Below are 27,640 nucleotides of genomic sequence, written 5' to 3' on the forward strand. Positions count from 1 at the left end.
GAAGATTGAAGTGTTCACTCTTGGACACTCAACCCCTGAGTGTGACAGTAGCTAATGGGGGAAGGGTACTAAGTAATTCGGCTTGCCACTGATTCAATTGGGAGATGCAAGGAGAGGAATTTGTAGCAGATCAAAGGCTGCTACAATTGAAAGGATGTGACGTGGTCCTAAGGGTTGACTAGATGAAGAGAGTAAGTCCCATAAGTTTTGACTTTAATCGGATGGATACATCCTTCGAAAAAGGAGGGGAAAGGATGACACTAAAAGGGGGAAGAGAAACCGGTACATGTAAGATGATAACAGGGAAGAGACTGCATAAAGTCATTAGAAGCAAATGGAGCAAGCTGAGTCAATTGTTTTCAATTGTGGCAATGGAAGAAGGACCCGAAAAGATGATGTTTGGGGAACTAACCTTGTCAATCAACAACCGAGAAAGGAATATTGGCCAAGTACACTCTAATTACCTTATTGATAAATTGCTGGTGGAATTTGAAGACTTATTTGTTAAGCCTGGCACCCTACCTCCCACTCGAGACATAGACCATTCTATCAACCTTAAGCCCAATTTTGAACCCGTGAACATCAAGGCCTACCAATTTTCTCCCACTCAGAAAACAAAAATTGAAAGAATAGTGAAGGAGATGTTAAACCAATCCTTCATAAGACCTAGCCACAGCCCTTTTGCCTCACCAATCCTTCTAGTCAAAAAGAATGATGGTTCCTGCCATTTCTGTGTGGATTACCGACAACTAAACACCCTAACTATAAAAGACAAATTTCCTATGCCCTTAGTAGAAGACCTAATGGATGAGCTACATAATGCCACTATTTTTTCCAAGCTAGACTTTAGATCAGGCAATCACCAAATCAAAATGAAAACCGAAGATGTCCATAAAACTGTTTTTAGAACCCATCATGGACACTTTGAATTTTTGGTGATGCCCTTTGGACTCACCAATGCCCCAGCCACTTTCCACTCACTTGTAAACCAAATATTTGAGCCTTATTTGAGAAAGTTCATACTAGTATTCTTCGATGACATTCTTGTTTATAGCCTAACCCTAGATCAACATTTAACCCACTTGAGAACCACCCTAGAGGTCCACAGATCTAACCAGCTTTTCATTAAAAGGTCAAGTGTTCCTTTGGTCAGGATCAGGTAAAATATTTGGGTCACTTAATATCAACAGATGGGCTTAGGACAGACCCAAGAACAGTGAAAGATGGGGACACTTCGCCCGGACCCACAACCTTGAAGGCTTTGAGGGGGTTCCTTAGCTTAACCGCCTATTATAGGAGATTTGTTAAGGGGTATGGGGTTATAAGCAAGCCACTAACAGATCTCTTAAAGAAAGGAAACTTCAAATGGAGTAAAGAGGCCGAAGAAGCTTTTCAAAAGCTTAAGGAAGCAATGACTACAGAGCCAACTTTAGGATTGCCAGACTTCAATGAACCCTTTGTATTCGAGATTGACGCTTGTGGGGTAGGCATAGGGGCAGTCCTAGTACAAAAAGGGAGGCCACTAGCATTCTTGAGCCAAGCCTTAAGTACAAAACACTTGGGGTTGAGCATTTATGAGAAAGAATTCCAAGCAATTTAATGGATGTGGAGAAGTGGCAGCATTATTTAGAAAGAGGTAGATTTATCATTAAAACAGATCATAAAAGTCTAAAGTTTTTACTACAACAGAAATTACAAACTTAGATGCAAAAAAAGGGTATGGCCAGATTGATGGGACTTGATTATTCAATACAATATAGGCGAGGCAAGGAAAATGTAGCTGCTAATGCATTATCAAGGTGCCTAGAGGTAGTGTGGCAGCCATTACTACTGTTGTGCTTGAGTGGTGTTAGGAAGTTATTGATAGCTATGCTAACAATGGACAGATAAGGAAGCTACTGGAAAGGCTAGTGGTGGAGTCTAACGGGGCTGGAGGTTACACTCTAATAGGGGGATGTTGAGGGTCAAGGGCAAGATTGTCATAGGGGGTAAAGGGGACCTTAAGTAAAAAATCTTGCAGTCCTTGCATGAGTCACCAGTGGGGGGACATTCGGGTATGCAAAGCCTACCTCAGGGTTAAACAGTTATTCTATTGGCCCAAGATGAAAATGGATGTAAAGAACTTTATGCTAGCATGTGACATATGCAAGAGGTGTAAGCATGAGAATGTGGCTTACCTCGGTCTCATACAACCCCTACTAGTACCTGACCGAGCTTGGATTAGTGTTACCATGGATTTTATCGAAGGACTACCCAAGTCAGAAGGGAAGTACAGTATTGGTTGTGGTGGACAGGTTCACAAAGTTTGCTCGGTTATAGGGTTGGCTCACCCTCACACAGCCAAGGAGGTAGCTAGAGTATTTATGGATAAGGTAGTGTCACAGCATAGGGTGCCGAGAACCATTGTATCAAACCGTGACAAGGTGTTTACAAGTCATTTTTGGCAGGAGCTTATGGGATCTATGGGAATTAAGCTCAAAATCTCAACAGTCTATCACTCCCAAACGGATGGGCAAACTAAGAGGGTTAACGAGGTGCTGGAAACCTATCTAAGGTGCATGTGTATCCAACAACCCAAGAACTGGCATAGGTGGTTAGCCTTGGCACAATGGTGGTATAATTCTACTTACCACACATCCCTAAAAGTGTCCCCATTTGAGGCACAATATGGATACAAACCCCCACTGTTGCTCGCCATAGAAGGGCATATTACGTCAATGTCAGTGGAAGAATACCTACAACAAAGGAGGGTAGTTTTGCAACAATTAAAATAGGAGTTAGCCTCAGCCTAGAATCTGATGAAGCAATACGCAGACAAGAAGAGAGTGACTGAGAATTGGAGGTGGGAGAAAAAGTGTATCTAAGGCTAAGGTATACACATTTGAAGACTATCAGTTAGGGACCAGTGTCCAAGTTAAGTCCCAAGTACTTTGGTCCATTCATCATAATAGACAAAATAGGCAAGGTGGCTTACCGGCTCCAATTACCCGAAGGCACTCACATACATCCGGTTTTCCATGTGACCCTTTTGAAGAGGTCAACCAGAACTAAGCAAGGTCAACCCAACTCTACCTACACTACCTAAGGAGAAGGATAGCCAGATGGAGCCAGAAGCTATTATGGACAGGAGAGTTGTATACAATTAGGGGATTCCCTTCATCCAAGTATTGGTGAAATTGGAGCATGGGGACACCAAGGGTAACACTTGGGAGTATCTACTGAGCCTACTCCAACGTTTTCCTAGGGTTGCGAGTCTCCTTAGCATTTCTTAAAGACAAGAAGTGTTTCTAAGGGAGGGGAAATTGTCATGACTATGGCTATTTTAAATTTTTTGATTTAAGGTTCAGTCTTTATTTTGTTTCCTTATTATGTTGTAATTCCTTTATTTCAAATACTATACTTAATTTCTAGTTGTCAATTCCAATAGCGTAGGAGGGCCATATGCATAGTTCTGAAAGGCGCGAGGCACAAAGGGTCCTGGAGCCTGAGGCGCGAGGCATGCCTTTGTGAAGCGAGGTGCACCTTTTAGAAAAAAATTCAAAATCTTGTAAAATCATAAAAAACTATCAAATTATCAATAATAACACATGTATATCATTAATGATTCATTATCTTCAAATTCTAAACTAACATCATCAAAGTTGATTCATTCATCATGTAAATTCTAAACTAGAAACATCATCAAAGTTCAAACTTAAAGTCTCAAACTCAAACAAGTACCAATCATCATACAAAGTTCTAAACAAACATATAAATACTACAAGTCCACAATCAATAAAGAAGTTTTAATCAATCATCATCAAGGAGATCATCAACATTAAGGTCAATATTTTCATCATCCCCTTCAATCAAGAAAATGTTTTCATTTTGAAAAATATTATTTTTCTAAGTTTGGAAGATTAACGCATTATAAGGAGACATATAAGAAAATGTTTTCATTTTAAAAACTATCTCCCGGTATTTTGATAGCTAATATTCATTGTTATTAAAATAATTTTTAATGAATTTTCAAAAAATAGTAGGTATGTATTTTGGGTATGTATTTTGGGGGTGGTAAAATCGCTAAATCCAGAGTTTGTACTAAAATCAAAATTTTATTTTCTTATTGTTATGGATTTTGATTTTTTAGATATTTTTATTGAATCCAAATGGGGGTACTTTCTTATTTATATTTATGTATTAAAGTAAATGAAAGGTAAAATATAAATAAAAGAAAATGTGGACATTTAAACTAAAGAAATGTAAATATGTTATAATGTATACATGTTGGAATTGAGAAGAGGGGAGGAATTGGGCTTCCTAGGTTTTAATTAAAACCTAGGTTTCATGAGGCGCGCCTCTCACCTCGGCGCCTCACCGTGCAAGGCGTGCACCTCACTGAAATCGCCTCGCCTCAGCCCAGGCGAGGCGCTGAACTAGCGCCTTAAGGATCCTTGAGCCTAGGCGCGCCTTTAACAACTATGGCCACGTGTGAGGCCATAGAAAAGGACAAAAGAAGTTGTTGTAGCAGCTGGTAAGGGGGATGATCTGCTACATCCGCACCCATGCCATTCAAGTATATTTACCCCCCCTACTTTGTGGGAGAGGTTATGCAAAATCAAATACAGAACAACTCAATTTCTCTCCATCTACATTCTCTCTCGTCTCACTCTTTGTTCTTCCTCTGCTCTCTCTAATTTACCCTGTTACAATCCCTTGAATCTCACTAAATCAAGGGAAACTCTATTGTTTCTGCCAAGGGCATACATACAACTTCTATGGGGTATCATCAGAGTTGAGCGGATCATACTCTCTTCATCAAGCATTCGGGTGAAAAGGTAACAACTTTTAGAAGTTAGCCAAGGAGTTTGAGATTAAGGACCTTGGGGTGCTGAAATATTTTTTAGGCATTGAAGTAGCCAATACAAAGGCTGGGATTTTCATATCACAAAGCATGTTCTTGACTTGCTTCCTGAAACAAGTCTGTTAGGAGGCAAAGAAGCAAGGATAGCAGTGGACCCTAACCTCAAATTACAGGGGACTTCTAGTGAAGAAGCTGTGGATAAAGGGAGATTTCAACGCTTAATGAGGACGCTAATGTATCTCTCTCACATGAGGCCTAACATAGCCTTTGTTGTCAGTCTCATGAGTCAGTTTATGCATAGTCCCATTGAGGAATGCATGCATGTTGTAAGGAGAATTTCGAACTATCTCAAAGCTACTCCAAGCAAGGGGATTCTCTTTACACCAGGTGTCGATTTGAAGATACAAGGATAAACGGATGCTAACTATGGAGGATCTTCTAGTGGATAGAAGGTCCACAACTAGGTATTGTGTATTCCTAAGAGGAAATTTGGTGTCTTGGAGAAGCAAGAAGCAAGGGGTTGTGGCAAGATCAAGTGCTAAGGCTAAATTCCGGGCTATGGCCCTTGGTGTGTGTGAGCTGTTGTGGTTACAAATTCTGCTAGAGGATTTAAAGGTCCCGGTGCTTTGGTGTGATAATCAATCGGTTATTAGTGTTGAGTTATATGGTTATAATCTAGGGTTAACCTTATATTAGAGCCCATGGCCCATGGCCCATTGTATTTGTATATATAGGTGTATAATCTATGAGTTTAATTAGGTTGTAAATACATATTAAAAGCTAGGGTTTTCTTCCTAAGCTTTACAATTAGTATTGCCCATAATCCGGTCCAACATGACCAGACAAAAAATATTGAGATTGACTGCCATTTTCTTAAGGAAAAGTTAGATCCTAGTCTCCTCCATATTCCCTATGCACCATCTATCCATCAAGTGGCTGATATTCTTACCAAATGGCTGCCTATCACAAGGTTTGAAGATCTAGTAGACAAGCTGGGGATGATTTGACATTCATTCCCCAGTTTGAGAGGGGGGGGTGTTGAAGATCAAGACGATTATGTGTCCATGGTAATGTGGAGCTTTCATATCAATCAAAGATGTTGCGAGATGCAGCAGTATATCTTTTGATTTATCTTCAGATTCTCTCCTAAGTTTAACTTAGGAAACTTACTTAATAGTGTAAATATGTCTCTCTCTCATATGGTAGTTCTTGTAAATAGTTTGTATAGGTAGATAGGAAAGTTTGTATTTGTATTTAATCACCAAATAATAATTTTGATCTTACGTCACATTTCTAATCCTTTTTACGAAGTATGTTTTTCTAAGTTTTATAACTCTTAACTCAAATATTTCAAGTTAATTTGTCCAAACTAAAAAATAGATTGTATTACATACATTTTTTCCAAATGTCTTCTATGTCCTCCCCAGGCAATTAGCTTTTCATGCTTTCTTTTAGGTTTTTTGACTTTTATCATTAAACAAACCAGCAAAAAATAAAAAAACAATAGAAAGGAACAGGAAAGAAGAGAGAATGGAAGAAAAGAAGAACAAGAATTGGATCATATGTTGATAAATTTTCAACCAGGTTGAAAATTCAAACCAAAAAACTCATACTATCTTTATTTGAGTGCGCGGTTCTCCGTGGTTTATTTATTTGGGAAAGCATCATATCAAATGTTTCCAACTACCTGGAAAATTTTGATTCTTACTTAAACCAAAGAGAAACCAAGAGTCACAATGCAATGAAAAAGATCTTCGACATTGATCTGGCGAATTTTGAGTCCACAAGGGGGAGAACACTTTACAAAAGAACATAACAGACTACTGATAAAGAAATAAGATAGATAAACAGAACAAAAAATGTCTCTATATATACATATATATATATATATAGAGAGAGAGAGAGAGGAAGATCAAAGAAACTTTGAAGGTGTGTGCCTCATTAATAAAGGAATACTTGCAAGTGAAAATAGTTACTTGATATCAATTTACAGCTATATTTTTTATTACCATCAACAATTTACTTAGCTTTATCTGGTCAGAGCAAGCAGGCTTGACTCCTTTGAGCCTAATGCAACAATAATCTAGTATTGGGGATCCCATTTCCTAGGTTTGTATCAAACAAAGGCACAACAAAAAGGAAAGAATCAACCAATAATAACAAAAACATATTCTACCCAGGTTACAAAACCTATTTGCTTACAAGTCATCATTTTATGCACGGTATTGATGTGCAACTTTCCCTTTATTTTACATTTGCTCTCACAGTTGCAACATAACAAGAAGGAGGTGAGTGTTAATATTCTTGTAAAGAATTTTCTTCTCAAATTTAAATGCAACCTGAGTTGAATTTGCAGAGAATATGTGACTCATGAATTTTCAGGTATGGAAAAAATGAAGTTTCCTGAAAAGAAGCCATCTCCATAATTATAGATGAAGGTAACTTTGCTTACTACCAAAACCAGCAAAGATGGGAGGCATTGCTAAAAGGTTCAGGCAGCTCACTACTGCAAAATCTATTAGTACTGTTGTTACATAAATAGAAAAGGAATACCGTGTCTTTTATATGCCCGAGAACAACTCTATAAGGAGGGATTGTAGGTCCCTGTGTCCGGCTTGGCTCTAGAAGTTTCTGGAAACTGCTCCTTCCTATCTGAGATTCTGCAAATAATTTCCTCTGAGCAAGTAGTTGACTAGAGTTGAAAGAAGCAGTACGTAGGGTCACCGGTGCATTTGCTACATCTCCATCTGTCAATTTTTTGGTAGAATTTAGTTTTGAATCCTTGAGTGGAGCATCTGGTTTTAATGAACCCTGAACATCATACTAAAAAAAGTTAAAAAAGCAAAACTGACAACAGAATAAACAATTAAAGCTACCAAGTAAATTATAATTGTTGCCATAAGAACATTAGCATAAGCAGCAATTTGGTGAAAAGAAAATATACACAGTTGGTAGTCCTAGAACTTGTTTCACCTGACGATTCGAAGGCATGTGATTTGTCCCTGGAAGTTCTAATCTAGGATAATGTGCTTCCCCATCCTGGCATTCTACAAGACAAATATACAAAGGAATCAGAAATTTGTCCCAGTAGGGATTTACTAAACATTAACTGAATCATGAAAAGGTACGAAACACTGGATCAACATGGAAACACACTATGAGACGTGCACTATAACAATATGTTGGAAATTGCAAATGGGAGAGAAGATGAGAGAAGAGAGAAATCTCTTGCAACTAAGGTGGTAGTTAATGACATGTCAATGGAAGTTCATAGTGACGGCACAAGCATCTGCAGAACGAGAGATTGTCCTCTGGAGCAAAGAACCTCATTGGCTTATAAACCATTTGCAGCAAATCTATCCTAACTGACTGGAACCAAATTTGGGTTTCAACAAGGGGCTAGATCTGTGGTGGAGCCTTTTTGGAGGTGAAGTTGTCTCATCCCAGTTTTCTCTATACCCAGTTTACCTTAGTGACAAGTGGGCTTTGATGGTGAAGGGGCTTCCATATACTAGGAAGGATGCCCCCTAATGTTGTCAATGGCAGATCATTTCATCAAGAAGCTCAAAAATGTGCAGGATTCTCACCTCCAACTAGCCAGATTAATTAAAGATTCTGTGAAATGCCTTCTGTAGAAAACTATGTGCAGAAATATAGGAACATTTAGGCAAAATAATAGGGACAAGTTAATTGATTCATTAGACAGTTATTTGTTTTCCTAAATTAGACAGTTTTTTTTGTGTTTGTCTCCATATAGGCAATTATCATTTGTAATATATGTGTGTGCGCGCGCCAATTTGAATAATAGATCAAAGAGTTTTACAATTCAAACTTCTTCGTGGTATCAGAGCATTTCTAATTAGAAAATTCCTCCATCGTTCCAATGGTGTCCTTCACCACAACAGTCTCTACTTCCTTCTTCCTCTCAAGTTCCCACTGTTCCAAGTTCTAATAGACATTCGGTTATGATGTTCACAAGTGACAAAGGAAAAGATGACTATCTTAATGGAGAAGCCCCCAAACCGAATTCAATAGATTCGAAATACAAAACATGAAAGGAAGAAGACAATATGGTATTGTCATGGCTTGTCAATTCCACGACTAATGAAGTCAGAGAAAATATCATCCTCCATGAGATGGCACAAGAAACTGGGATGTTGCAAAGCAGATGAATTTTGACACTAAAGACACAGCCGAGGCATTGTCAAGTAGACCTCTTAATCACCCAATATTTTAGTCGTTTAACTAGATATTAACAGCAACTCAACATGTTCAAAATAACCTAAATAGACAAGCACTTCATAAAAAGAAAAATTGAAGGTGGATTTCCTACATACCAAGGATCTACCCGAGATTACCTATCGAATACTTAGTTTGAAGATGTAAAGATCCAAGCTAGGCTTACTTCATATTTATAACCCAGCTTAAGGGGAAGTGTAGAAAACCATGTGCAAAAAATATAGGAACAGTTAGGCAGTTAGGCAAAATAATAGGAATAGTTTAATTGATTCATTATACAGTTATTTGTTTTCCTCAGTCAAGCAATTTTTTTTGTGTTTTAACGGTCTCCATAGGGGTAGTTACCATTTGTAATATATATGTGTGTTCAATCCAAATAATAGATTAAGGAGTTTTACAGTCCAAACTTCTTCACCTTCTGTGACAAGAGGTTCTTTTAGTTTCAAGTTGTGAGGGAACCCCCTCCAACTAGCTAGATTAATTAATTTAGCCAAAAATGTGGGGGCAAATAGCCTTTTCTCTTTTATTTTCATCTAATTATATGGTACCACAATCTCCTCAAACCATGTATCTCACCACTTTTTTTGGGCCAGATATCGTCCCCTATGGATGATTGCACAACGGATAGCGAAGTTAGGAACCCACAATCCCCATAGTTTGTCCATTAGCATATACTCAGGAAAAGGGTGGACTAACATTCAACTCCATTAGGTCTACGAATATGTTAATTCCCTGGTCCCCCCCCCACCCCGCTCTTCCTGTCTTCCTACCAAGATTTGCTCCCCCTATCTGACTAGGATGACCCCAACCCTCATGGTTGGAATGCAATCAACCCCTCTTTTAGCATCTTTTTAGCCTTTGTTACCATCCTTCTCCCAACTTCCTTTCTTGCACACCTCACTTCCTGAACATGGAATCCCCCACTTTATATTAGTCGAGCTTACCATTACATATGTATCATAAATAAACATCCATATAACATCAAAAAACCATCATGTTTCTAATTCAAACAACCACCAAAAAGTTTATATATATAAAACCCATCATCTAAGGCAATACATATATCTCAATGTACTGGTAATACATTCAACCACCAAAATAGACAACATGCTTTAGAAATATATATATACACATCAAACATCAATGCAAGGTCTACCAAGGTAACATGCTTATATGGTCGTGAACCCCACTTGGGTGGACTCTAGTCTGCCTCCAGGTCATGGTCTTCGACAACCTCACTTGTGTATATAATATATAACCCTTAATGGGCTAAAAATGCTCAGTAAGACCACATGTACAAAAACAATGAAATGCAACCACAATCGATTTCCTCAACTAGCTATGGCCACAAGGCAGACACCATGCTCACTCTATCCCCATGGTTGACAAACACTTCTTAGCAGCCCTCATGGCCTTGAGTCCAAAACGCCGAGAAGAGTACCACAAAAGGTTTAGCCCCATGTACCAGCAATGGTCTTTTTGGCATACTTGAGAGATGATTAAGAATGTTCTGGATTATTTTTTGTTTGGATGAAGAGTTGCCCTAAAAGAAGTTTGAGCTTGTTGTGGACATCGCATCTTCTTGTGACCTGAGAGAAATAAATAAAGCCATGGTCAGTGTTGAGAATGTCAAGACCCTAGTCCTAACTAATGCTTCCTTAGGAGATAAAATTGGAAATTGAGAGAGAAATAGCAAGAATTGAGGGGGAAACAGATAGAATATTACGGAGAATAGATTGAAATTAAGGAGAATTGACAGAAATGAGGGGCAAATCAGAAAGAATAACAAGGGGGGAAAATAGACAAGATTAAGGGAGAACAGAGAGACTTCAATAAATTCTTGATAACTCATAACATACTCTGCACTGTAGGGTTACAAGTTTATATAGAGGGCTAACCAACAGTTATTTGTGGCAATTACCACTCCTCCACTACTAATAACTGCTCCTAAATCACTCCACTACCTCCCCATTGTTCCAAAACTGTAAATTAATTGTAAATAATACCCAATTACACCTAGAACATAATTGCAAAAATACTACAACTGAATAAAAATACAACAACTGCCCCTAATTAACTAGTAGGTCGTGACATTCTCTCCCCCTTAAAAGATTTCTCGTCCCCAAGAAATCTTAACCTCTGGCCTCACTTCTTCATCCAATCCCTGCTTTTACTATCCGATTCATCCTTCTTAGACTGTAGGGTGTAGAACCCTTGATAGTGCCTAAACGATCAGCCAAGTCTATACCAGTCGAGGACCCTTGATGGTGCCTAAACGATTAGCCAAGTCGGCACAACATTCTTTGTTGCTTGCTTGCTGGTGTAGTCGATCTTCAACCAATATATGTTCCAATGGTGTTGTAGTGATTTTTCCTGCAACTACCATTCCTTTCTTGTCATCCAATTTTGGATGTTCCTTAACTTCCTATAAGTTAAAAATCTGAAAAAGTACCCCAGCATCTTCTTGAATCGATTCTATAGTAGAACTTGAAACAAATTCTACTGGTAGACTGACTTAAAACCTCTTTGAAATCATAATCATTAAGTTGTCCAACTTTTTATTTAAGTCTTCCTTGAATACTTTCTCCAGCAACTGAATTCTCTCAAGAGTTCCTTCAGCCATCTGCACAGTCCAAATTCTTCAAAATCTACTGCGTATCACTGCTGCAATAACCACCTTGTTATGATAAAAAATCAACTAGTAGGAACCCTAAATTACAGCTGAAAAACTGCTGCTCTGATACCAAATGTCAAGACCCTAGTCCTAACTGATACTTCCTTAGAAGATAGAAATGAAAATTGAGGGAAATGGCAAGAATTGAGGGGGTAACAGATAGAATATTAGGGTGAACAGATTAAAATTAAGGAGAACTTACAGAAGTGGGGGGGAAATCAGAGAGAATAATACGGGGAAAATAGACAGAATTGAGGGAGAACATAGAGACTTCAATAAATTTTTGATAACACAACATAATCTGCACTGTAGGATTACAGGTTTATATAGAAGTCTAACCAACAGTTATTTATGGCAGTTACCACTCCACTACCAATAACTACTAAATCACTCCACTACCTCCCCATTGTTCCATAACTATAAATTAATTGTAGATAATACCCAATTACTCCTAAAACATAATTGTAAAAATACAACAACTGAATAAAAATACTACAACTGCCCCTAATTAACTAGCAAGTCGTGACAAAGAGCTCTTTATATTTTTCAAGAACAACACTTCCTATTTCCTTTTTTGAAAGGATTGACCTTTTTCATATATCTTCTTTTGTTCCTTTTGTGAATAAGTAGCTTTGTAAATAGATAAATTAGATTGTTTTCGTGCTGCAAAAGTGGCTACACCATTAAGGAATTATTTGGTTTTTCTATATACCGTTGCTTGTCAAAAAGAAAAACAAGACAAAAGGAATAACAAACTACCAGCAAGGCACTTAGAGGCTTTAAGCCTACCTATTCCGAAACCAATCAAAGAAAACTCTTAGATGAGTCCCTTAGCCCATTACTTCTCATTAAATAAAGGAACTTGAGCCTGGATAGCTATTTTAATCAATGACACAACTAAAGGAAGTTAAAAGATATTGCACTGCATACTACAATTTAAAATGGAAATGCAAATTCGAGATATTACTATCTTATTAGGAATGAAGAAATAAAGTAGTCATAAAGCTCAATATTTTTTTCATACACTAGTCAAAAGTAATTCATACAGACATCCATGATGGTAGTGCAGACATATTGGCCATCCTTATGCAAGGCCGTCATTTTTAATGTGAAAATTGGACAAATTGTTAAAATCAACTCTCATGCATAGAATTCCAGAAACAAAAGAAAATTATTTTAAATGCATGCAAATCAAAGAACACTTATTCAGGATATAAAACCACACATACAGACCTAGTGAAGTTCTCAATAATGTCATTTTTATGTTTAATAATAAATTCTGGTAAAAAAATGAAAAAGGAACCAAAAATACTTAATATTTAGCATATATGTCATGGATAAAGAACTGGGCAAGCATTCCAATCCTGTCAACTCCATTGTTAAATTGCAACTAAACGCCAGGAGCAGAAAGATAATATAAAAGGAACAAGCATTTCAGGAGCATCACCCCTGCAAGTATAATCAGAGTGAAAAAAGCTTGTATTGAAAGACATGTTATGGAAAATTGGGAATGCAGCCAACGTGGGGTTTCCTATTTGTACACAAAAAATAAGAATCAACTTAGATTGAAAATGATACTGAGATCTAAATTTATTTGTTTACCTGTGCAAGAGGGCAGTCCAGCACCGGCAGGAAGCTGTGTTGGAAGACAAGGTACTTGTTGGCCCTGATGCTTCAATTGATTCCAATTTTGCAGTTGGTTTCGATTCTCATGACGATCCTCTGCCGAAGTTTCTAAAGAGGAATTTGAAAACAGTCAGAAGTTTGGTAGTTAAAACTTCACAAAATTTTGGAAAAGTACTACAGAATACAGAAGAAAGTATTCCTTTAACAGTGTATCAATTGGTACCTATTTGTTGTAAGCAGTAGATTCTGTAAAGTATAAAAATTCACAGGCAATGACAGATCAAAATATAATTTATGATGTGATTTTTAGGTTAGCCATGAAACAAAAATCCTAGCAAAATGTTCCAAAAACACAAGGAAAATGGTAAAAGAATTTGAGAACTAGAGAAATATTTGGAAACATAATATAATGTTTATACAAATGTTTATATAAGTTTAATTATTAATCATTGGAATATTTTGAACGTATATACATCTTTCTATAAAAGTAATAATTAAATGGTTTGAAAGTAAATTCAACCTGCATAATTACCTGCACCTTTGAATTAGAATAAGATTCCAACTGAATAAAACTTACAAAAATAACAATAATTATGAAAAAATAATTTGTATACCAATATTACAATATTTCAATGTATGAAGGTACTTAGAGAAACATAATTAATTGTTTTTCATCAGTAACTATATTATGAATAAAATATAATGGAGGATAAAAAATACTAAAAGTTTGAAGTCAAATCTGTACTTGACAGGTCTTGGAATAAAGTTTATATGAGAAAAAAAAAAGACGATAACAATTGTATAGAAAGTTACCTACTCATAATAACAAAGAACGAGAATAAATAAGCCCAATTTCTGTTCTATTTTATATTTCTCTTCTACTTATATTTTGTCAAACTTTCTAGTATATATCTTTAAATTTGTTTTTTTACTCTCATGTATATTCCTATAATGTCTTGATATCCTCTCTCCTCACATCATAGAAACAAGTCATCCTTTCGAAGTGTTTTCAAGATGTTCTCTAAGAAACTTTCTAGTATATATCGTAAGATCTTCTGTAGTAGAAAGTTGTTAAAAAACTTGCACATGACCAACCTCTATCTAAAATTTCTTGTGCTAGTCTTGACAATCTATCGCTGCAGCAGTTCATGGAAAGTTCAAATCTGAGGTTATCAATCTCCCGGATGTAGAGATCGATAGCCATCCACCTTGATAAAAGAGAGACCTCTCTTGTGACCTGAGACAATAGAAGGCCATGCTAGACGATTAGTTCATGTACTTTACTGGACATTACACTGTAATGAAAATAAAACTAGTTTTGCAATAACATTATACAGATGTTAAACGTAGGTGCACAATATGGTTTATATTGACAACAAAAAAATTTGCAATCACATCAAGAAAGCTAAGTGATATCTTTTCCATGAGATGGCATGATGAATGAGCACAAGGTACAGATGTTTGGAACAATCAACAAAGTGATGTAGTGAATACAGTTTTTACAGCCACAGTTTTTGAGTGATGTCATGCAAAAAGAGCTTTTCCATTTAACACCATATATGGAATGATGTCTGCCTAATAATTAAAAATCTCATACCAGACTCAGCTACCTAGTTTCTTTGACAACTTGACTTAAAACCTATCTTATGCTAATAGTGCACTGAGACAGATAACCTATTTTCAACTTGACTTCTGGTATTTGGATCACAAGAAGTCAACTCATGAGGGATCAAATTACTGGTGCAATCTGAGCTCAATATAGGAAATTGTGGATACTTTGCAGGTATCTCTTGGGCGGTGAAGTTCCTGAGTGCTACAACAAATCTGAATGACTTCATTGGCAGCTCACAGGCATGTCAAGTTGCAGACCCATGGACCTTTGTTTTCAAATAGTATGATAATTCTGGATTTCAATCTTCTTCAATTCCCATGCATCTGTGCAATCATAACAACTTCCAGAGAGAATAGGCTGATTAAAATTTTCACTGAAAGAGCAATCTTGGGCTTTCTCTCTCTGGGTTTTCATCTCAAGCATTTTTTGAGTATTTTCATCTTTTAAGGCAATAGAGATGATGGATCATACATCAGGACGCTAAACCAGAGGATTAACCGTGGAAGATGATGTTTTCATAGTTGTTAAATTGAGATTCGAATCAAGAATCGAATTGAATCGTAAGATTCGGTACACATTCTCAATTTCAACTATAAATAATATATATCCATAGAAAATAAATAATGTGCCCACCATGATCAATTCTTTTAAATATAAATAGATAAATAAACTTCTAAATATATTTGCCAAGTTTAAAATTATACCAAAAGGCAAAAGCATATTCATGTTGCCTTTAAATTCAAATTGCACCAAACCAAACCACTTTCAAAATAACAAGCTAGAAAAAAAAAAAAAAAAAAACCCTACAACTATAAGGTTACTAATAAACTCCATTGTCCACAATCTTCACTAGTTATCAATCATCTTCATCTTCAAGTTCAAGAGCATCATCATCTTCATCATCTTCTTTGTTTTCAAAGATAGCCAAATCGAACGAATATTTGATTAAAGCGCACATGCAAACGAAGTCACACAAATTGGATGAGTTGGATGAATCGTGCTATTCATGCGATTTAAGATCGATTCATCCGATTCATAGTTGATTCTAAGGGATTTTCGATTCACCCTATAAATTCGACTCGATTTCTATATGAATCTAGTCGAATCGTATAATTCGAATCGTGAATCGTATGATTCTAAGGGATTTTAGATTCACCCTATAGATTCAACTCGATTTCTATATGAATCGAGTTGAATCGTACGATTCAAATCGTGAATCGTAAGATTCTAACAATGGATGTTTTTCAAGCAGAGGCAAGGAAGGCACAAGGAATTCTAGATCAAAAGAATCTCAATCAAGTAATGTGTATTATCATTTGTATAATACATGGTTTTCTTGGTCCAATGAGAAGACCTATGGTTTTCCTACCCTTTTGGAATTTCACATATAGTTATTGTCTCCTTGTACTTTCCTTCTAATAACAAATTTAAGAGTTGATGATGACCTTAACCATAATTGAAATTTAGATCGAATTTCGATCCTATGCAATTTCATATATTGAATCTCCACCAAGATTTTACAAACATAATGTAAAAGAGATCACTTTGTAAAATATGATTTGGCTCGCCTATAAATTCCCTGTGGTGTACTGATATGTATAAACTACCCTTCATAAGATATTAATGTACCAATGAATGTATATCTTACCCCAAGAAAGTCATAGGCCTAATTATAATTACAGTATGGCTTCACTTATCTCACTAAAAATAAATTTCTAGAAGAAAATTTCTTTTCCAGAATACATTCAAGAGTAGAATTTTATTTCTCCTAATTTTCCTTTTGTTTGGTACTGAACTGCAAATTTGCCCATAAAATAGTGCATCCATAGAGTATAATACTAATATAATTTGTATCCGTTGTATCTTGATTATGATCTATTACAGATCATGAGTGATAAAGAGACAGTGCTGGCCAGAAAATAATTACCAACATATAAAGACCTGTTCAAGAGAGAAGAGATTTTGATCTTCCTTCTTTCCAAGTACTGGATTACAAACAACTTCTAGAAGTAATCCCAATTCTTTGGAAATATTTCTCTAAAGCTTTAAAATTTTCATGCAAGATAATCAATCATATTACATTTTTTCCCTATATTTGTTGTGCCAGCAAACCTTGTGAATGGCAAATTACATCATCCCAAATTCAAGATAATATTTTTTCCTAATGCTTTGAATAATCAATGTGTGAACAAGAACAAGATAGTAGCCCTCACCTTTGCCGTGACATTTGGATTTCCATCCCTATCACCTCCCATCCAAGCACCAAATTTGATTGGTGTGCAAGTCAATGGAAGTACCCTCCCAGTATGCTGACAGAAAGAAATGTGGAAAAATCATCATAGAATTTCAGTGAAATAATTACATAAAATTAAGTGTTTGGTAACTGCATTAAGACAAACCTTCTTAAGAGCATTGCTGACACGACGTAAATAGTGGGGTACAGCTTTCCAAAGGGACTGCTCCACAATGTGTAAGCCTGAGAATAACAAAGATGTCTTTTTACAGAAATGAAATCGTAATGCTTGATTACATTTACATTTCAACTGGTTTACCAGCCTTAGCTTCATCTACTGGTGTAGGTCTGTGGCGTCTTAGTTCATCTGTTTGCCATATTGAAGTTATCTCTCTCACCTATGAAGCTAATGAATTATGGTCCATTTAAAATAACCAATATCACAATTTCAATATTTTAACATCATTATTAAGATAACTACCATATCCTCTATCAGCATGTCTCGGTCTTCATGGGCAAGATCAGGTCGGTCATTAATCTCCAAAAGATGCTGCCAGGAAAGGTCAGGTTCATAATCAGAAGCCAAGAGCACTACCACAACATTTCATAATTTGACTTCGACATGCCAACTGAAAGTTTTCAAAAACACCACCAACTTACCGCAATTCTAATGTGTTTATATTGTAAGGTACGCCGATTGATCTGTGTGGGATGTGCAGTGAGAACAATCTCAACCTCCTGCAGCAACAGGAAGCCAATCTTACTAGCACAATATATCAGTCTAAGAACTTATGAGCTATGTATGTTCCGCAAAAGCATAGCATTCCAATAAAAGAATAGGGGCAAAAGAAATAACCCAAAAAAAAAACCTGCTTGCAGACAGTGTCATAGAGCTCCTCCGGGGAAACTCCACATTGCAACAGCTGATTGAAAATGTCATCGCAAGATTTTGATAGGTACGCTGCATTCCGTATCTTACGTACTCTGCGTGAAGGAAACATTAGTCTGCTTTTTGTAACACCAAAAAGAATTGATGTCATCAAAAGCAAATTTTAATATTTCGGAACTTATTTAGAACCAAAGCAACAAAAAGTTTATCATCTAACCAGAAAAAAATAATAATACTGATTAGAAAATGACATTAAGGTTTCAATTAAAGAACACAGTTCATGCCTGCATGACAATTATTGAGAGTAAAAAAAATAATATAAAAAATAAAATTAACCCTCTATTTAACAACTTAGGCTTTTAGATGGGATGACATTAACAATTCAACATGGTACCAGACAAGCAAATGTTTTGAGTTCAAACTTCACTCCTAACCCAAAATTTAAATTGTTGCATGTGTTTGGACCAATTATATAATGAAATTTATCCACATGTGAGGGGGCATGTTAAGAGTAAAAACAATAATATAAAAGATAACCGTGAAACTGATAGAATTCCCACTCAATCTGCAGCTTCCCTCTCCAAATCAGTAGATAACAAACTGATTTACAGTGCTCAACTCTAGTAAACTAATCAAAGAGAAGAATAACAGAAAAAAATGAAGAACAAGGCCAATTCGAGAGGGCCTCCTCTCCCAGAATCTTCTTCAAAAATCCTCCACACCTCTCTCTTCTTTCCACTCTCTCTTATAGGGATTCCCCCGACGATTACAGCCACGTGAGGTTGTTATTTCTAATCGTCTATGACAATTTTACCCCTGTATTCTTTTCCTCAATTGCCCTCTTGCTTCCTTTCTTACCCCTACGCTGATATGTGTGATGTATCAGTGCTCTATCAGAAACTTAAAGAGAAAGAGAACCCTAGCTGTGGGTATGTATATTCAATTAATTAAAACTCATAGACTATACACCTACATATATACAAAATACTAAACGAATCATAGGCCACGAGCTCTAACATAAGATTAACCCTAGGTGTAGTATATAAACATAACCATATAACTCAAACACTCCTCAAACTGAAGCATCTATATCATATGCACCAAGCTTGCTACAAATATACTTAATTTGAAAAGTTAGTGAAGACATCTGCTAACTGGTCATTGGAATTGACAAAATCTGTGGTAATACAACCAGATAAAATCTTCTCTCAGATGAAGTAACAATCTATCTCGATAAGTTTGGTCCTCTCATGAAAGACTGAATTGGAGGCAAAATGTAATGCAGCTTGATTGTCGCAAATTAATTCCATCTATGATATCTCCCTAAACTTGAGCTTCTGAAGCAATTGTTTTAATCAGATAAATTCACACGTTGCAAAGGCCATAGCACGATATTTTGCTTCTGCACTCGACCTTGCAACAACCTCCTGCTTCTTACTTTTCCAAGATAACAAATTTCCTCCAACCAAAACACAATATCCTGAAGTAGACCGTCAATTAGAGGGGGAACCTACCAAATTAGCGTCAGAATATCCAACTACTTGAGTATGACCTCTGTCCTTATACAATAGTCCTCTACCTGGGGCTCCCTTAATATACCTGAGAATCCGAACTACCGCATCCCAATAGCTATTGCAAGGAGACTGTAAAAACTGACTGACAACATTGACTAAGAAAGAAATATCAGGTCGAGTGATAGTGAAATAATTAAGTTTTCCAACTAACCTGCAGTATCTCATGGGATTTGCAAGAGGCTCCCCCTGTCCTGGTAAGAGCTTTATATTAGGGTCCATAGGAGAATTTATAGGTTTACAATCAAACATCCCAGTTTCTTCCAGAATGTTTAACACATACTTTCACTAAGAGATAACAACACCAGAACTGGACTGAACAACTTCTTTGCCAATAAAGTACTTAAGTAACCCCAAGTCCTTAGTCTGAAAATGATGAAAAAGATGTTTCTTCAACTGAACAGTATCATCCTGATCATGACCTGTAATAACAATATCATCCATATAGACAACCAAGTATATACACCTCCCCTGTTATGTGTGTTTATAAAAAATCGAATGATCAGATTCACTACTAGTCATACCAAAGTCCTAAATGACAGCACTGAAGAGACCAAACCAGGATCAAGGAGACTGTTTCAACCCATATAGTGAGCGACGAAGTTTACAAACCAGCCCAGACTCCCCCTGAGCAACAAACCCGGAAGGTTGCTCCATATAAATCTCCTCCTAAAGCTCACCATGTAAGAAGGCATTCTTAATGTCCAACTAATACAACGGCCAATGGTGCATAGTTGCTATAGAGAGAAACAAACGCACAAAGGACATCTTAGCAACAGGGGAAAAAGTGTCACCATAGTCAAGACTATAAACCTGAGTATACCCCTTGGCAACCAAATGGGCCCTAAGGCTATCAAGCTGTCCATTAGGACCCACCTTGACAGTATAGATCCACTGACATCCGAAAAGAGATTTCCCTGGGATAAAGGAACCAAATCCCAAGTACCATTGGAATGCAAAGCAATCATCTCATCAACCATTGCTTGTCACCACCTCGGATCATAAAGTGCATCACTAACAGTCTTAGGTACAGGAACATAGGATAAAGAAGACACAAAAGCACAAAAAGGACACGAGAGACGATGATAGCTAAAAAAATTATAAATGGGGTGAGGATTATGAGAAGAACGAGTATCTTTCCGAAGGGCAATAGGAAGTGGATCCTCATAAGACAAGGTCTCAGCAGGTGGAGAGACTGGAGCAGGATGTGAGGCAGCAAGAGTCGCTGAAGTAGTAGGAGACACTGGAAAAGGCTCAGTAACAACATCTCCACCGGGATGAGAACGAGGCTGATGACGCCAATGATAAACCTACAATGGGGTAGAAGAAGGAATAGGGAGAATAGGAGCAGAAGGACTCGAGGGAAGAGGATTGCCTCAGAAATGGGTTGACACTCGGAATGAGGCTAAGAGTAGAAATAAGACAACTCAAAGAAGGTAACATTAGCCGAAAGAAAATAGAAGCAGATGTCAGAAGAATAACACTGATAACCCTTCTTAAGCTGAGAGTAACCAAGAAAAATGCACTTGATGGACCGAACAGACAATTTATCCTGACCAGGAGACAAGTTATGGACAAAGCAGGTGCAACCAAAGACACGGGGAGGAAAAACATATAATGGTCAATCAGGAAACAAGAGAGAGTGAGGAATCTGGTGCTGAAGAATCGAGGAGGGCAACCTGTTAATGAGATAGCAAGCACTGAGGACAACATCAACCCAAAAGCGAAAGGGGACATGATGATGTAGAAGAAGAGTGCGAGCAGTTTCAATCAAATGTTTATTTTTACGCTCAGCAACCCCATTCTGTTGTGATGTATAGGCATAGGCATAAGACGACTGATGCAAGATCCCTTGAGAAGACATAAAGGTAGTAAAGGGAATAGAAAAATACTCAGGAGCATTGTCATTCTGCAATACTTGAACAGAGGTATGAAATTGCATTTTGATTTCAAACAAAAGGATTCAAAAATTGAGAATAACTCAAAACGATTTTTCATTAAATGTAACCATGTGCAACGAGAATAATCGTCGATGAATGTTACAAAATATTGAAAACCCAAAATAGACACGACACGACTAGAACCCTAGACATCGAAATGAACTAAAGCAAAAGGGGACACAGCCCAATTATTGACACGCTTTGGAAAAGAAGTGCGAGACTGTTTCCCAAGTTGACAAGACTCATAGTAAAAAGATGACAAACTAGACAAACTGGGGACCATCTTCTGAAACTTAGCCAAACTAGGATGTCCCAAACGATTGTGGAGAAGAGAAGGAGACCCAGTTACCGAGCAAGCAACAGGAGATGCAGGAAGGTTGAGATGATAAAGAACCTTCGACTCACATCTGAAGCTAATCATCTATCCCATACCGTGATCCTGGATAATAACAGAATAGTCATCAAAGGTGATAGAACAATTTAAGGCACACGTAAGTTTACTAACAAAGACAGGATTAAAGGGACAAGGAGGAAGATAAATGATAGAATCTAAAGGCAGAGAAACAGATGAAACTCGAAAAAGACGAGAATACACTTCATCCATAATAGGTATAGTAGGACTATTAAGAATTTGATCACGAACAGGAGCAAGCTCAGGACCAATGGCAACAAGAGTACACACCATGAAGAACTTTTTGCACTCAACTAGATCCTTTATAGCAATCTTACCAGCAGGTAACAAGGAGTTAAATTCAGCTTTAATAGAGGCCATCTGACTAAAAAAACTAGGCAGAGTCAGACCCTGTTGTCATAAACTAAGCAGATTAGACACCACTGAATACAAGCGTTGAATGTCATTTGTATATAGCGCCTTGGCCTGAGTCCACAATTCACAGCACGTGGTATAGTTAGTATAGATCAGATGAAGAGAATGATCAATTGACTACCACAGGAGACTACACAACAGAGCATCAACTCTCTGCCACTCAATTTTGTCTGTGGTCACATTCTCAGTCTTGGTAGTCAGATGATCCAACAAACCTTGACCCATACACCATATTTCAACTGCCTTAAACCAGGAGATATAATTGGAACAGCCCATTAACTTCTTAGTTGCAATGGTTGGAGAGGGAGACATAATACTAGAGAAGGAGCCAGATTTACTTGTACTAGCCATGTTCGATGAAAGGGAGCCCTATAAGATCAATAGATCTAAGACAAAAGGGGTTAAATAAGCCAAAAAGAAAGGCTGGATGATCCAGAAATAGCACAAAGAATGAAGCAGCAAAGGCGCACTGGAGCGACAGCAGATAACGAAGGCCAACGACCGATGGCGACGGATGGCAAAGAAACCACCGAGACTGGGATAGACAGAAGGAGGCGAGTCCAACGGTGAAGACGGCGATGCGATCAGAGCACTAGAGAGAGAGATCAGAGCAAAAACATCTCCGTGAATAGTGTAAGAGAGGCGGAAACGACGACGAGCCTCCGGGGGTTAACAAATCAAAGGCCAACAAATGCAACAGCGGCAGCTGTGCGCGTGATTGGTGGTCTAACAGTGGAGAACCACTGCGATCAACAGTAGGAATGCGGTGGGCAGCGACTAGGGTTTGTATGGCGGCGGATAGGGTTTGTATTTTGGCTTTGATACCATGTGAAACTTAGAGATAAAGAGAACCCTAGCTGTGGGTATATTCAAACCCTAGCAATGGGCCACGAGCTCTAACATAAGATTAACCCTAGGTGTATTATATAAACATAACCATACAACTCAACAAAAACGTTAACCCTCTATATAACAACTTAAGTTTTTAGATGAGATGGCAGTTAACAATTCACAATAATAAAAAAAGAAAAAGTAATTCAAGATCAATTGTTCAAAAAATTGAAGAGTGTTGAAGATGTTGCTCACAAAATTAAAATAAGATAGTTAACATGGATAAAAGCTTTATCATTTCATGTAATCATAAAATCCTTTTCATGCCTAAAGGGAAGTTTTATCATACAACTATAAGACTAACTTTTTATATGGCACAAAATGCTAAACAATTAGTACTAACATACAAGATACGAGCATAACTAAGATAATATGCAAAATACAAGCATAACAAAAATTAGAAATGGCATTAATTGTAATAAGATTACAGCACTGCGTATTGAGAAAATAAGATGTGTGAGATATTAAAATAATTTTGATATATAAAAATAAGAGCAAAAATAAGTAGAGGAAGACCAAAAATAAACTTAGTGAAAACATCTTAGACAAAATAGGAGATATAATGGCCTTAAAAAAGAGATGGCCATGGATAGGGATGATTGAAGAGGAAAACTCCATTTAGCCCATCCCACCTAGAGGGATTAAGGCCTGTGATGATGAGAATGATAAGCGCCAATTCAAGATTACATTAACCATGATACTTGATTAGAACAATTAAAAGGTATGGGATGAAGATTTGTCTCCGGCAAGGTACCTTTTGGAAAGATCAAGAAAATGAGTCCTTGATGGCTGAAAATTAAGAGATAGGGTTGTTAGGGTATTTCAAGTTAAAAGAGATAAAAGATGGGAAGATAAAGCTTGATTTGGATTAGGTTGTTAAGGATAAAGTTCAAAGTTAAAAGAGATGAGGGATGAGAAGATAAAGCACTAAGAAATGAGGAGATTACACAGATAATCCTAACAAAAAAAATCAAGTAAAAAGTTATTTGATTTCATTTATCATGTATTCCTGTATTTTAGGAAGAGATTAAGATGTACTCATGTATAAATACCCCACTTGAGATCAAGGAATGGCAAGAAAACAGTCCTCATTTTATTCAAGTTTCCTCCGTACTCTTTCTAAGCTCTTAGGTATAACATTTATAGGTACCCGAGCACTTCTTTTTCAACCTCATGTTGTTTTTGTTCATGGTATCAGTGCAGGCAATGGTTGCGACCAATCTTGGTGTGACCAACTCCTCTTCATCCACATCTCACGAGGAAAACCCTTCATCCATTCCAAACTCTGTCCAGCCCTCCTCTCTTGATAATCATTCCCTCCAAGTCACTCAACACAAGTTCAATGGAACCAATTTCAAATAATGGTTCCAGTCTGTTTTCCATATGCTCAATGGGAAAGGCAAGGCCAAGTATGTCACTGGTGCCATTCCAAAGCCTGCCTCAACAGCTTTGACGGCTTGGGATGTAGAAAATTCCATTGTGATGGCATGGTTGATCAACTCCATAGAACCTAAGATCGAGAGAACCTACTTATTTTACAAAACAGCCAAAGACATGGGAGGTTGTCCAAGAGATCTACTCCGACTTGAAAAACACTTCACAATGGAAGGCCACAAATTAGTCACTGAATACTATAATTCATTTACAAAATTATGGCAGGAGATGGACTTGTTTTACAATATGGATTGGAATTGTCCTGAATATGGTGATAAGTTCACGCAACTGCTTGAAAAATAGCGGATTTTAGAATTCCTTCTCGAATTAAACAAAGACTTGGACGAGGTACATGGCAGGTTATTAAGTACTAAGCCATTTCCTAGTATTCGTGAAGTCATTGCAAAGGTAAGAAGAGAGGAGAGTAGGAAAAGAGTGATGCTTACCAACTCCTCTACTAAATTGGACTCCTCTTTATCTGCCTTGACAACCTATCAAAACAGGCCACCAATATCACATCAACACAATTAGAAGGCTGGAAAGGAACAACAATGGTGCAGTCATTGTAATAAGCCCAACCATATCAAGGAGACATGTTGGAAACTACATGGAAAACCAACTAACTAGAAACCACGTAACCAATGGGAGACAAATAGTGAGCCCAATCGTGCCCTTACCACCGAATCAACCAATAACAAAGAGAAATCCAGTAATCTAAATTTATCTACTAAACAGATAAAAGTTTTACAGACACTATTGAACAATCAACAGCTACTTAAAGAAGTAGATGTTGCATCCTCCATGGCAACAGTTGCTCATAAAGGTAACACCAGAATTTCGTGTCTTACAAATGGTTATGTTGATGAAGGGTGGATTATTGATATTGGTGTATCAGATCATATGACAGGAAACCAAACTAATTTGTTATCCTATGAGAAATGTGATGCTGATTTTGAAATCACAGTGGCGGATGGCACAATTTCAAAAGCAGTGGGCTGAGGTTTAATTGATGTATTTGGCTTAAGATTAAATTTCGTCCTTTATCTTCCAGAATTGAATTGCAACCTTGTATCTATTAGTAAGCTCTCAAGTGACCAAAATTGTGCAATAATCTTCTTTCCTTCTCTTTGTGTGTTTTAGGACCCTATCTTCGAGACAAATGATTGGCAATGAGAGAGAAAAATAGTCTCTACATTCTCAATGGTGTTGGTTCTACCTCTATTCCATTACCTGAAAACACTTCCTTGTCAGTTTCTTCGCATTCAAAAATAATGTTTTCACACAAATGCCTAGGCCATCCTAATTTTGTTTGCCTTAAATCATTGTATCCAATGTTGTTTAGCAATAAAGATCCTTCTCATCCATATTACATGTCAAAACCATTTCATCTCATACATAGTGACATTTGGGTCCTTCTCGTTCTTCATCCCTAACAAGTTCTAAATGGTTTATTATCTTTATTGATAACCACACTCGTATATGTTGGGTGTACCTTATCAAAGAAAAATCTGAGGCTAGCACAATTGTCAAGCAATTTCATAAACATGTTATCAATGTCTTTCAAACCAACATCCAAATCTTGACAATGGGAGAGAATATTTTACAAATGACTTGAACCAATACCTTATTGATCAATGTATGTTTCATCAAAGCTCTTGCCCTCACACACCCCAACAAAACGGTGTGGCTGAAAGTAAGAATAGAAACCTACTAGAAGTAGCCAAATCCCTTATGTTTGCTAGCCATGTACCTAATTCATGTTGGGGGGAAGTAATTCTAACCACGGCCTATCTTATCAACCAATTACCCTCAAAAACCCTTAACCGCCGTACTACTCCTCTTAGCTGCCTACTTGATACCTTCCCTCACATCCGATTACATAACTCATTATCTCCATGTATTTTTGGTTGTACTGTCTATGTTTATAACTAGCAGCCTCAGAAGGGCAAATTTGATCCTAGAGCCGTTAAATGTGTTTATGGGATATTCACCAACTACCAAAGGGTACAAATGCTACAACCCTTTCTTACACAAATTCTATGTTACATATGATGTTACCTTTTGTGTAAACTAAACCTTTTTTCCCCATAGTTCTCTTCAGGGGAGAACGTAAGTGAAGATAACTATTGGGATCCTTCTATATCTCTACCCATTTCACTTCCATCTCACTCTTCTCCCTGCTAAAATTCTCCTCCTCCTCAATGTTCACCTTCACCTTCCCATGGCCCAACTTCTGAAGTTTTAACACATGATTAGGAATTGACTAGAGGGGGAGAACCTGGTACTGATAAACCAACCAAGGTTTATCCGAGGAGACCAAAAGATCCCGAAGCTATACAATCGTTTGAACCAGGGCGTAGTCCAGAACCCACAAATAAGGATATGATGGTTGAAGACTTAAACCTTCCTATTGCTCTTAGGAAATGAGTAAGGTCATGCACTCAATATCCTGTATCAAATCATTTGACCTACACTAAAATGTCTAATCAATACAGGGCATTTGTTGCAAGTTATGGATGGTGTGGAGATTCCAAAGGATATTCAGGAAGCCCTACAAGATCCCAAGTGGAAAGCAGCTATGAAGAGATGAGAACACTTTCGGAAAACAAAACACGGGAAGTGGTTGATTTTCCCCAAGGAAAGAAAATTGTGAGTTGTAAATGAATATTCTCTGTAAAGTTCAAGCTTGATGGGGAGATTCAGAGATACAAAGCAAGATTAGTAGCTCAAGGATACACCCAAACATATAGGATTGATTATGAAGAAATGTTCGCACCGATAGCCAAGATGATTTCAATTAAGGTACTTTTATCTCTTGCAGTTAATCTAAACTGGGAAACTTTATCAAATAGCCATCAAGAA

General features: G+C 37.2%; 1 protein-coding gene across 2 annotated transcripts in view; it reads right to left on the minus strand.

Moving 5' to 3' along the window:
• Window positions 1-27,640, minus strand: part of LOC127797114 (phosphoenolpyruvate carboxylase 4) — a 65,436-nt gene that overhangs the window by 30,315 nt on the left and 7,481 nt on the right. The window contains exons 2-12 of one of the 2 annotated variants that reach the window (XM_052329674.1): window positions 25,225-25,269; window positions 18,097-18,211; window positions 17,888-17,965; window positions 17,709-17,777; window positions 17,547-17,625; window positions 17,394-17,470; window positions 17,208-17,303; window positions 14,478-14,619; window positions 13,359-13,490; window positions 7,817-7,890; window positions 7,397-7,654 (exon numbers count right to left, since the gene is read on the minus strand). In XM_052329674.1, the coding sequence (XP_052185634.1) occupies window positions 7,397-7,654; window positions 7,817-7,890; window positions 13,359-13,490; window positions 14,478-14,619; window positions 17,208-17,303; window positions 17,394-17,470; window positions 17,547-17,625; window positions 17,709-17,726 (876 nt within the window). In that variant the 5' untranslated portion in view covers window positions 17,727-17,777; window positions 17,888-17,965; window positions 18,097-18,211; window positions 25,225-25,269. The remainder of the gene's footprint in view (window positions 1-7,396; window positions 7,655-7,816; window positions 7,891-13,358; window positions 13,491-14,477; window positions 14,620-17,207; window positions 17,304-17,393; window positions 17,471-17,546; window positions 17,626-17,708; window positions 17,778-17,887; window positions 17,966-18,096; window positions 18,212-25,224; window positions 25,270-27,640) is intronic. The other variant, XM_052329673.1, reaches the window with a different exon arrangement.

This window comes from Diospyros lotus, chromosome 3 (genome assembly GCF_014633365.1).
Source record: "Diospyros lotus cultivar Yz01 chromosome 3, ASM1463336v1, whole genome shotgun sequence".
Taxonomy (NCBI): Eukaryota; Viridiplantae; Streptophyta; class Magnoliopsida; order Ericales; family Ebenaceae; genus Diospyros; species Diospyros lotus.